This window comes from Heptranchias perlo, chromosome 5, assembly GCF_035084215.1.
Source record: "Heptranchias perlo isolate sHepPer1 chromosome 5, sHepPer1.hap1, whole genome shotgun sequence".
NCBI classification, from domain to species: domain Eukaryota; kingdom Metazoa; phylum Chordata; class Chondrichthyes; order Hexanchiformes; family Hexanchidae; genus Heptranchias; species Heptranchias perlo.
This window is the reverse complement of record NC_090329.1, coordinates 96,810,054-96,822,861: the sequence shown is the minus strand read 5'-3', so window position 1 is coordinate 96,822,861 and position 12,808 is coordinate 96,810,054. Positions and strand designations below refer to the sequence as shown.

General features: G+C 44.2%; 1 protein-coding gene across 22 annotated transcripts in view; it reads right to left on the bottom strand.

Moving 5' to 3' along the window:
* Positions 1-12,808, bottom strand: part of eya4 (EYA transcriptional coactivator and phosphatase 4) — a 356,347-nt gene that overhangs the window by 4,182 nt on the left and 339,357 nt on the right. For 17 of the 22 annotated variants that reach the window (XM_067984860.1, XM_067984863.1, XM_067984862.1 and 14 more), the window contains one exon: positions 11,774-11,874. In XM_067984860.1, the coding sequence (XP_067840961.1) occupies positions 11,774-11,874 (101 nt within the window). Of the gene's footprint in view, positions 1-11,773; positions 11,875-11,912; positions 12,014-12,808 lie in introns of all 22 variants that reach the window. The other 5 variants (XM_067984861.1, XM_067984880.1, XM_067984879.1 and 2 more) reach the window with 1 other exon arrangement.

Genomic DNA, 12,808 nt, shown 5'->3' with positions numbered 1-12,808 from the left:
GATTTAGGGATGGAATTCCAAAGTTTAGGGCCCAGGTAGCTGAAGGCTCAGCTACCAATGGAGGGGTGAAGGAAGTCTGAGTTATACAAGAGGCCAGAATTGGAGGAGCACAGAGATCTCGGAGGGTTGTACGGCTGGAGGAGTTTACAGAGATAGGGAGGGGCGAGGCCATGGAGGGATTTGATCACAAGGTTGAGAATTTTAAATTTGAGTTGTTCCCGGACCGGGAGTCAATGTGGATCAGTGAGCACAAGGGTGATGGGTGAATGGGATTTGATGTGAGTTAGGATACGGGCGGCAGAGTTTTGGATGAGCTGAAGTTTATGGAGGGTGGAAGATGGCCAGGAAAGCATCATCCTTAAATGTAATAAAAGCATCACTATGGTTTGGTGTTGGTCCAGTTTTTTATTTCAGTAACTTCAAAGAAGAATGGTAAAGCAATGGAGCCATATAATTTATCAGTTTTAGGCTTGGTTCTAAGTAAGTCGGTTGTGGGTTCAAGCTCCATACTAGAACTTGAGTACATAGTGTAGACTGACACTTCACTGCAGTACTGAGGGGGTACTGCATTGTTGGATGTGCTGTCTTTTGGATAAGATGTTATACTGAGACCCTGTCCACCAACTTAGTTGGACATAAAAGATCCCATGGCACTTCTTGAAGAGCTGTGGAGGTATCCTGCTTAACATTTATCCCTCAGCCAACACCACCAAATCAGATCGGCTGTGAAGTGCTTTGGGATGTCCTGGGGACGTGAAAGGTGCTATAAAAATGCATGTTCTTTCTTTGTTAATAGTAGATCTCCCGTGTTGTTTCTCACAAGCAGTCTAGGACCTGGAGGGCAGTTTCCCATGAATGCTAAGATCTTGAATGGACACTTATCTCCAGTTGATGCTGCTTTCTGACTTCATGCTGCTACGACTCAAGTTGGGACGCCAACAGTCACCCCCTGCTACTGTAGTCTGCCACACACTGTGTTACCAGAAATCCGACACCAGTAACAGTTATGGCTGCTTGTTCCCTCTGATTCGCAGATGACACTAAAATTTGGGCGAGTGTCAGGACTGCACAGTAGAAGGAAATTCTGCAAATGGATCTCAATGTGCTGGGGGAATGGGTCAAACTCTGGCCTTCAACTTAGTTAAGTACAGTCTAATGCATTTGCACAGGGTCAATTCCGAGTGTACTCACACTCTACACAGTATCTAATTAAAATCACTTAGGAGAGAAAGGTATCTTCATAGCTCTTTAAAGGTACATGACCAATGCCAAGAAGCCATAATTAAAGCAAACAGAGTATTAGGTTGCATAAATAGAACTATTCAATATAAGACAAAGCACACCCATCTTGTCCATTTACAAGACCCTGGTTAGACCGCATTTGAACTGCGTACGGCTTTGGTCCCCTCACAAGAAGCTTTGGAAAAAGTTGAATGGAGGGCCATGAGGATAATCCCCAGCTTAAAAGACCATAGTTATTCAGAAAGGCTTAAAAGGCTGGGACTATTCCCTTTAGAAATATGTAGGCTTTGGGGTGATTTGATAGTGGTGTGCAAAGTTGCTTGATTGTGTTCCGCTTGAGAGACTATTTCAACTAGATAGGTTGGGAAAGACCAGAGCACGTGTGTATAAGCTGTATAAGGATAAGGCTAGGTTAAATGTTAGATAGTTCTTCTTTTCCCAGAGGATAGTAGACCAATGGAACAAGTTACTGGCTCACGTGGTGAGTTCAGACTGTATGCATGCCTTCAAAAGAGCACTGGACCTGTTCCTGAATGGGAAGATCACGTCTTATAAAATATGCTATAAGCATAGTCTATGTGGTCTCCTGGACTAATTTCGATCATCTAAGGGGGTACTAGAGGAATTTAAATTTTTTTAGAACATATGACATAAGAAATAGGAGCAGGAATAGGCCATACAGACCCTTGAGCCTGCTCCGCCATTCAATCAGATCATGGCTGATCTTCTATCTCAATTCCACTTTCCCGCCTGATCCCCATATGCCCTAATTCCCTTAGTGTCCAAAAATCTATCGATCTCAGTCTTGAATATACTCAATGACTGAGCATCCACAACCCTCTGGGGTAGAGAATTCCAAAGATTCACAACCCTCTGAGTGAAGAAATTTTTCCTCATCTCGGTCCTAAATGGCCCACCCCTTATCTTGAGACTATGACTCCCTAGTTCTAGACTCTTCAGCCAGGGGAAACAGCCTCTCAGCACTTACCCTGTCTCGCCCTCTAAGAATTGTATACATTTCAATGAGATCACCTCTCATTCTTCTAAACTCCAGAGAATATAGTTGCAATCTCTCCTCATAGGTCAACCCTCTCATCCCAGGAATCAATTTTTTTTCCCTGATTGGCCTTGTTTTTTTTCCCTGTTTATTTGCCTGTCCCAGGAGATTACATGCCTGATGATGGGCAAGTGGGTGTGTGTGCTGGTGGACATGGGTGCCTAATCGTGATGCTCCAGGCGTCGCGGTTGTGTGGGGTAGGCTCGATGAATCAGTTGGTCTTTTCCTGCCCGTCGATTGCGTATGTTCATATTGCCCATCTCTACTTGCTCTGGGAAGACGGTGATGGGCCTTTCCCTTGAACTACTGCAGTCCATGGGGTAATGATGCTCCCATTATAGTGTTAAGTAGGAAATTCCATGAATGTGACCCAGCGACAATGAAGGAATCGCAGTGTATGTCCAAATCAGGTTGGTATATATCTTGAAGGTGACGGTGTTTCTGGATGTTGCTGCTCTTGATAATTTGAGATTTTCTCAAAGTAAACTTACAGGTTGCTGCAGTGCATCCTGTAGATAGTGCATACTGCAGCCACAGTGCACTGGTGATGGGAGTGGGGTAGATACTAAGTTCAGTGGCTGCGGCAATGATCAAACAGACGGCTTTTTAAAAATTCGTTCATGGGATGTGGGCGTCGCTGGCAAAGCCGGCATTTATTGCCCATCCCTAATTGCCCTTGAGAAGGTGGTGGTGAGCCGCCTTCTTGAACCGCTGCAGTCCATCTGGTGAAGGTTCTCCCACAGTGCTGTTAGGAAGGGAGTTCCAGGATTTTGACCCAGCGACGATGAAGGAACGGCGATATATTTCCAAGTCGGGATGGTGCGTGACTTGGAGGGGAACGTGCAGGTGGTGTTGTTCCCATTTGCCTGCTGCTCTTGTCCTTCTAGGTGGTAGAGGTCGTAAGTTTTGGGAGGTGCTGTCGAAGAAGCCTTGGCGAGTTGCTGCAGTGCATCCTGTGGATGGTACACACTGCAGCCACTGTGCACCGGTGGTGAAGGGAGTGAATGTTCAGGGTGGTGGATGGGGTGCCAATCAAGCGGGCTGCTTTGTCCTGGATGGTGTTGAGCTTCTTGAGTGTTGTTGGAGCTGTGCTCATCCAGGCAAGTGGAGAGTATTCCATCACACTCCTGACTTGTGCCTTGTAGACGGTGGAAAGGCTTTGGGGAGTCAGGAGATGAGTCACTCGCCGCAGAATACCCAGCCTCTGACCTGCTCTTTTTTTGTATTTATATGGCTGGTCCAGTTAAGTTTCTGGTCAACGGTGACCTGCAGGATGTTGATGGTGGGGGATTCGGCGATGGTAATGCCGTTGAATGTCAAGGGGAGGTGGTTAGAATCTCTCTTGTTGGAGATGGTCATTGCCTGGCACTTGTCTGGCGCGAATGTTACTTGCCACTTATGAGCCCAAGCCTGGATGTTGTCCAGGTCTTGCTGCATGCGGGCTCGGACTGCTTCGTTATCTGAGGGGTTGCGAATGGAACTGAACACTGTGCAATCATCAGCGAACATCCCCATTTCTGACCTTATGATGGAGGGAAGGTCATTGATGAAGCAGCTGAAGATGGTTGGGCCGAGGACACTGCCCTGAGGAACTCCTGCAGCAATGTCCTGGGGCTGAGATGATTGGCCTCCAACAACCACTACCATCTTCCTTTGTGCTAGGTATGACTCCAGCCACTGGAGAGTTCTCCCCCTGATTCCCGTTGACTTCAATTTTACTAGGGCTCCTTGGTGCCACACTCGGTCAAATGCTGCCTTGATGTCAAGGGCAGTCACTCTCACCTCATCTCTGGAATTCAGCTCTTTTGTCCATGTTTGGACCAAGGCTGTAATGAGGTCTGGAGCCGAGTGGTCCTGGCGGAACCCTATCTGAGCATCGGTGAGCAGGTTATTGGTGAGTAAGTGCCGCTTGATAGCACTGTCGACGACACCTTCCATCACTTTGCTGATGATTGAGAGTAGACTGATGGGGCGGTAATTGGCCAGATTGGATTTGTCCTGCTTTTTGTGGACAGGACATACCTGGGCAATTCTCCACATTGTCGGGTAGATGCCAGTGTTGTAGCTGTACTGGAACAGCTTGGCTAGAGGCGCAGCTAGTTCTGGAGCATAAGTCTTCAGCACTACAGCCGGGATGTTGTCGGGGTCCATAGCCTTTGCTGTATCCAGTGCACTCAGCCGTTTCTTGATATCACGTGGAGTGAATCGAATTGGCTGAAGACTGGCTTCTGTGAGGGTGAGGATATCGGGAGGAGGCCGAGATGGATCATCCACTCGGCACTTCTGGCTGAAGATGGTTGCAAACGCTTCAGCCTTGTCTTTTGCACTCATGTGCTGGACTCTGCCATCATTGAGGATGGGGATGTTTACAGGGCCCTCCTCCTCCAGTTAGTTGTTTAATTGTCCACCACCATTCACGACTGGATGTGGCAGGACTGCAGAGCTTTGATCTGATCCGTTGGTTGTGGAATCGCTTAGCCCTGTCTATAGCATGTTGCTTCCGCTGTTTAGCATGCATGTAGTCCTGAGTTGTAGCTTCACCAGGTTGGCACCTCATTGTTAGGTACGCCTGGTGCTGCTCCTGGCATGCTCTTCTACACTCCTCATTGAACCATCCCCTGGCTTGTTGGTAATGGTAGAGTGAGGAATATGCCGGTCCATGAGGTTACAGATTGTGCTGGATGGTGTTGAGCTTCGATTGTTGTTGTGGTTGCACCCAACCAGGTGAGTGGTGAATATCGAAATGCACTACTGACTTGAACCTGGAAGGTGGTAGATACGCACTCTACCCTGTTCTTGTAGACACAGTGTTGATATGGCTGGTCTAGTTAAGCTTCTTGTCAATGGTGACCCCCAGGGTGAAGATGGTGGGAGAATTAGCGATGGTGTTACTGTGAAAGGTCATGGGTTGGGACTTTTCTTGTTGAAGATGGTCATTTGATTGGTATGAATGCCTCCTGCCACTTGTCAGCCCAACCCTGGATTCTGTCCAGGGTTTGCTGTAGACTGGAATGGGCTGCTTCATTATTAGCAGAATTATGAATGGAGCTGAACACTATAGAATCGTCATCGAGGAGCACAATTAATGACCTTATGACAGGGGACGGTTAATTAATGAAGTGGCTAAAGATGGTTGGGCCAAGGACATTGCCTTGAGGAACTCCGTTAGCGATATCCGAGGGCTGGGATAATCAGCCTTTGACAACCATGACCATCTTCCAATGTGCCAGTTAATGATTCCAGCCACTGGAACGTTTTCCCGTTGACTTCCCCACAGCCCTCAGTTTTTCTTGGGCTCTTTGGTGCCATATTTAATTGAAAGCTGCCTTGATATCGAAAGCAGCTACTCTCTCATCTCTCTTCCCTCTCCTCGTTTTTCTCTGCACTTAATAATCCACTAATTAAATCACATTGTCAGAAATCATGGCGTAGAAATTCAATTGTGCTGCACCCATTTCTTGGGCAAGAAACAGGTGCTGAAGGGTCCAATACGGCGTGTGGATGTGCACAGTCTGTGCCAGAAGTGTAATGCACGTCATATTAGTTAAGGTGCCCTGTAGTTGTCCAAGACACTCGCCTGAAACAGGCGTTAGGCCCATTGCCTATGCAAATTGGATGCCTAACACCTATTTCAGGTCTCATTGCAAAATTGGATTGTGACGATCAGTTTTCTCGGGCACACAGCAACCAAACCTGAAAGGGACCGTTGGAGGCTGTCGCCAAAAAATGTGTAAGTACAAAATAGTACTTCTCCTGGCTCCACATTAAAACTGCGGGCCACTGCCCTGGGACTTACCTGCTGCCCTCAACAAGTGCCCGGCCGGACGATCTTGCTACCCCACCGACCGGCCTTTGGGGCCATGACTGGCATCCGTGGCTCGCAAACGAGGCCGGAGGACCAACTTTGCGTGATCCTGTCGCCGACCACTTTGGACACATGCAATAGTTAAACATAGGACGTGATTCAATTTCTAGGCCCATATTTCAAAGTTGCATATTCCAGCAATTTTATTTAGTGCTTTATTAATTATGGAGTAAAACTAGCATTCTCCCATTTTCTGTTAAAAGAGGAGTTTTGTGCCCTTAGAAAATTAAGATTCAGACTTGCCACAAATGTATGACTTCCAGCAAACATATAAATACATAATAGAAATGTTGACAAAGTTATAAATGATTTTGGAGTATTTCCCTAAACTTACTTGGAAGAGTCAGATATGTATTTTACTTAAATACGCAGCATATGTTCCTGAATCTTGACTGACTTTACGGGGGAGGGGACGAATGATGGGGAAGATGTAAAAGTTTATCAATTCCCTCTTGGCTTCATGGAAAGGAGAAACAGTTTACAAACTTTGCAAAATTTTCAACGCTCCAGCTGCAGTGGCTTATTCTTGTCAATCAGACTTGGGGGAGATGTGGACATAGGGGTGGTAATAAAAAACAAATGGAACTGAGTTTAGCTGAGAGAATATGGTCAGAAACATCATCCCTCAAAGTATCTGAAGTGCAACTCCTTGCTTTACAATGAAACTTTAAACCAGAACACTCTAGACTATTCAGTGAGTGAACAGTAGGATCAAGCTGGGACACTTAGAGCTCCTTCAAAAGATTTACCCCCAAAGATGATCCCCCCCAAAGCTACACATTAAGACGACAGGGTATGCCACAACCTGCTCTTAAGAATGTGCCAGTTCAGCTCTTTAACCAGTTACTAGGACATAGACAAGAATGGTTTGGTATGACTCACCACCTGATTTTCTTTCCCTGCCTGTGGTGAGGTGGCTAAGGCTCTGCCTGCCCATTGCCTCGACAGTTCAGCCAAGATCAGATTGTCTTAGTGTGGGTTGTTGTGGACACAAAGCCATTCTATGGCACAGTATATTACTAAAGCCAATATACTATTCACCACACACCAACAGCTCGCACCCTGACCCCTTCCTTCCCCTCCCCTGGGCCTCCTTCAATGATGCACAACTTTGATAGGAAGAGTCTACTGTAGCAAATCAGGTATGGCAAGCCTCGACATTCCTTCATTGCTCCCATTTTACAAAGATGTCACTGCTCAATTCATTTCTGACAAATTATGTTTTTTCCAGAAACAATTCAACAAGTAATCATTTGGAGAAGCAATGAAGGGAGGAACAAGGAAACATTTTTGCAGATCAGCAAAAATTCTGGGCTTAGAGACTGTTGCATTTCAACGTTAATGTTACAGGAGTGCCACTGTTGCTTCAGCATGATATTCCCAGTTTGCTCACTCATGATCCTGAGACAGCTTAATGAAAGGAGAACTTCAGGCTATTAAGGTGTTTAATGCAGGGAATAATTATTTAGTCTCTTTCGGATCATTAATTTTATGTCATCTTCTGCTGGAAACCACAAATCAAAAATTGTATCTCCTGATTTGATCCCTGCGGATGTCAGTCGGATTTTTTCAGTGGATATGACGCACATCTATATGAAAAAAATTATAAACTGGAGAAAGTGGTTTAAAACAATAGCTACAAGGTATTCTTTGCTGCTATTTCAGAAAGCAGACATAAGCCGTGATGTCAGGAACTTCTGCATATAACGCTCCCGAAGGAGTTATGATAATAACTAACGCGTGTAGTGAGTGGAAAAATAATTGAGTGGAAAAATACGATTCAATTCAAATTTTTAGTCTTGAGATTAAATAAAGTCATTTATTTTATGTATATTGATGTTATTTTTAGTCCCCAACACAAATGTTACACAGCTCACTTAAATCACTTGCTGCACTCTGACATTCGTAAAGAGCATCATAACAGCTTGAATTCCCAATGTGGGGCCCACTTTTGGACACATTAATACTGATGTAATTGTACCTGCAGCAGTATGTTAATGGGCTTATTTCACTTATTTCAAATCCCACCATAGCAAGTTGTGAATTGAATTCAATAAATCTGGTAATTTGTGGGCTGGCACCAGAAAAAATGACCACGAAAAGTTCCATGTTGCTGTGAAAACACAACTGGTTAACTAATGTCTTTCAGTGAAGGCAACCTGCCAACTCTACCCAGTCTGGCTACATGTGGTTACAGCTCCACACTATGTGGTTGACTCTTAATGCCTTCTGAAGTGGCCTCGGAAGCCACCCAGTTTTAAAAATAATCACTACAACATCTATGGAGAGGCAATAAATGTGATCTTCCCAAGAACAAAAAAAAACTTGTGAAGATGAACCCAATTTACTTGTATCTATAAAGTTTGTGAATTTCTATTGTCATAACAGTTTTCTACAGAGTGTCTATTGACACCACTGTGTTAGCCAATGAGTTGGATGCGGGGCAGGACTTACGGCAGGACTCACAGCAAACAGTCTATTTTATGGGCAAACAAAGTTTATTTACTCAGCAAACAGAGTCTGTTTAAATAGTGCACTGCAGCAAACAGTCTACAGAGTCTATTTAAAAAGAGTCTCTATGAATTACAGCAAACAGAACTCATGACCGAAACTACAGCAATGTCTCCCGATAAAAGCAGGGCGATTTCTCCAGCAAAGTGCAGTGAGTGGAGGATAGTTACATACAAATTATGTGCGTTAAATCAATCCCAGTCACTTACAGCAGTGTGGTCTCCAGGCGCGATTGACAGGGGAATTACCCAATCATCTCCATTCTGGCAGAGAATAATGGTGTCACTATATGCAGCCCAGTTTCTATTAATCAGCCAATGTGACTGAATATGGGTTTATTCCTAGTAACATGAGATTTACTTCTAAGTGTGGAATTTGAGCCTGTTCTGCTGTTTACACTTTGAACTAGCTTGAGAAATTAAATTCAATGGGGCTGATGCCTCTATCCCAGATCTTCAGAGGCAGGAATGCAATAACAGCAGCTAGTACTTTACCAGCTACACCTGCTACACTCCCCTATTAAAGCATTTTGTTTTTGTTGTTGTATGTTCTTCAACCAACAGGAAGATGATTGGTCACCACTGAAACAATGAATCACTATGGCCAAAAATTAAAATGATTCTCATTTCCTTATGGTACAAAGCACATCCAAGACAAACTTTAGACATGGGCACGTCATGAGTTTGGAATTCTTTGGCACTGACATCAGGACCTTAACGTCAAGAAATGTATAATCTGATTATACCACAGTTCTCTTCCTCCCCATAGTTATTCCATTTCCCTTCACCGACCACTGTTCAAATGACTGGCAGCAGGAGTGCAAATTTTTAAAATCAACATTCCATTCTATTTTTAAAGTAATTGTGCAATTCATTCCAAAGGTGCAGGGAATAATCGGTCATCGTATTGTCCATGTTTCATGAATGTGACATCATTAACTGCCAGGACTAGCACAAGTTTTCTTCAAACTTGTTGTTCAGCCACCAGAAACCAGCCAACAGCTCTTTCCCCTCAAAAACATTAGGGTAGAATTCTACACGGGTTCCCTGATCTCCTGCTGTAAATGCATTGCTTGCAAGTTGACTGAGCACAAAATAAGATTCTAGCTATATTAGGGAGATAGAGAGGCACAAATTCGTCTGGGACCGTTTTCGGGCTCAGAATCTAAGTTGTGCAGGCAGTGTGTGACCCAACTGGGAGGCCCTGAGCCGACCCCACTTTGGGCCTCAGGCCATGCTCACCTCATTTGAATTAGCAGTCATTATAATAAAGGAAAATACAAGTTTCAAGCGACAAAGCATGTATCAAAGTCTGGCTACGTACTTTTCTGTCAATTTTCGATTCATGGCAATGTTCTGCAATGAAAACGCTGGGTAGAAATTGGACCTTGTTGCACCTGTTTTACAGGAGTAAAACGGGCACAATGAGGCCCAATTTCGGCGACCAACCAACCCGAAATTGGGTCAAGCCATTTTCCAGCTGTCCTCGGCAGCCTCTTAAAGCAGGCGTTAGGCTACATTACACATGTAAATAAGTAGCCTAATTCCTGTTTAACCGCCCCCCCCCCCCCCGCACACCCCGGCAGATCAATGATATTTGGGCGAGCTCCACAGTCAGCTCGCTCATTTGAAGATGAAGAATTTTGAGTCACACGCCTCACCGGCAGACGCCCGAAGGCAAGTCCCAGGGAGCGGAGGGTGGAGTGGAGTGGGGTAACGGCGGAGGCCAATCGGGATACTGTGGAGTCGGGGGAGCACTTCTGCTTCTCCTGGCTCATGTCATTTTCACATCGTTCACCTGACGAAGGAGGAAGCCTCCGAAAGCTTGTGAATTTAAAATAAAATTGCTGTGAATTTAAAATAAAATAACTTGGTGTTGTAAAATTGTTTACAATTGTCTCCTGGCTCAACAGGGATGATTTTTAAAAGTTAAAAAAAAAACGTACCTTTTGATGGTGGCTGCTGAAGAATCTTGAGTCGAGCAGGGCTGGCTTCTGTTCTGCTCGTCCCAAAGCAATTTCTGCCGGGGTGTGCGGGGGGGGGTGCGGTTAAACAGGAATTAGGCTACTTATTTACATGTGTAATGTAGCCTAACGCCTGCTTTAAGAGGCTGCCGAGGACAGCTGGAAAATGGCTTGACCCAATTTCGGGTTGGTTGGTCGCCGAAATTGGGCCTCATTGTGCCCGTTTTACTCCTGTAAAACAGGTGCAACAAGGTCCAATTTCTACCCAGCGTTTTCATTGCAGAACATTGCCATGAATCGAAAATTGACAGAAAAGTACGTAGCCAGACTTTGATACATGCTTTGTCGCTTGAAACTTGTATTTTCCTTTATTATAATGACTGCTAATTCAAATGAGGTGAGCATGGCCTCATGCTTTATCAAGCTCTCTGAACCTTCCATCTATAACTGCCTTGGAACTCATTTGGCACCATCTACAACACAAAAACAGTGAATGGACTGGCAACTGGGCCCTGTAAATTCTAATCCATTCATCTTCAAATTATCAGTCAACTTTAACTTGCATGTAAAATAGATTTTCTATTCTTATTCCTTAGAAAGATCTCTTCTGCCAGATGGCCCTGTGGATTGTTGAATACAAGATTCAACTAATGTTGCATTTTAAATTATTATGTTATTCTAATGGTGTTATTTAGGCAAGTAAAATGTTTCAATGCAAATGACGACTTTTGGGGTATTTGATATCAGCATCTTATAATGTCATTGAATAGATTTTCTAATGATGTGATCCTTGAGGGAAGGCACATTCACAATCAGTACTTAATGCATGCAGAAATCTGCTTTGATCCATATAAGCCCTTATAAGGGACGCACACCAATTCTTAAGAAGTCATGCAAGCAAAAGAATTAACCACCACCTTAAAATGAAGACAAAATCCATTATCTAATGAGGTTAATATCATTAATCTAGTTCACAAAGCGACTTGTTCAGAGTGCTATCTCATCATGCTCTAGAAGCTAATACATTAAGGCACACTTGGAAAAATCTTTTCCAACATCACATGAATTCAAACAAAGCAAAGCCCAGAGTAATAAATCTTAATGGTGCACCAACAATATTTAGCAGACTTGTTACCTTTTTTGCTGCCTGTTCTTCTTCTACACCATCCCCAATAACAACATATACTACTTTTCTGCCAAACCTTTGCATAATTCGTTCAAAGCAACTTTCTTTGCCTGGAAGATAAATGAGGAAGAGTTCAGGGTGAATTTACCTGAGTAGCGGCATGCTCTTCATCTCGGGCATCTCCAATGACAACATAAGTAACTTTAGTGCCAAATTTGGACACTATACGCTGAAAACAGCTTTCTTTGCCTGAAAAACAATGCATGGCTCAGCCTTTCAATAATAATTAAACTGTTTTTCTATACTGTATATAATTTCTCTTAAAATCAGTTGTTGGGGAACAAGCTCAATTTATCTATGGGCGAAAATATTGAGAATGACAAGTGAGAATATAGCACTGCAATGTACCACATTCCCTTGAATGGGCAGCTTTATGTTTCTTCTTCCTCAATCCAATAATAATGTTCTAACTCAGTATGCCGCCTATTTCGTCACTCCACTATTGGATCAACAGACTCTATCTGAAGTCCTACTTTTTCCCCCTTAATGGATGTTGCACCCAGTCGTTAACTATATGTGGACTGGCAATTTGAAAGGCTGGGGTTCTCAGTGTTCAAAAAGCAATTTTCCTCGCTTTTCTCTCCTTTCCTGAAGGCACTGACTCGTGCTGGGGCACAGGCACTATAAACCCTTTAGTTCTTCACCCAAGTGGTCATTCTCATGTGTGGACTCAGACAGCAATTGGCAGCAGGCTACTCCACGACGAGAGCATGACAGCGAAACTTGATCCTGTTTTCACTTAACATTGACACACAGGAGGTGAAATTGGCCTTCGGTGGTAGTGCAAAATGGGCAATAGTGGATCAGCAGCCCATTTTACACCGTGCACTATTTTCTTTTCTACTGACTTCATACTGCCCCATATACTGCTGTGTCCTAGGTCCACCAATGGGAAGATGATGGTATGCCTCGGAAAGTGGTGGTGAGACTCCCCATTGAAGGGAGAGGGTCTTATAGCGGCCTCCTCTCCCTTCATCTTTATTA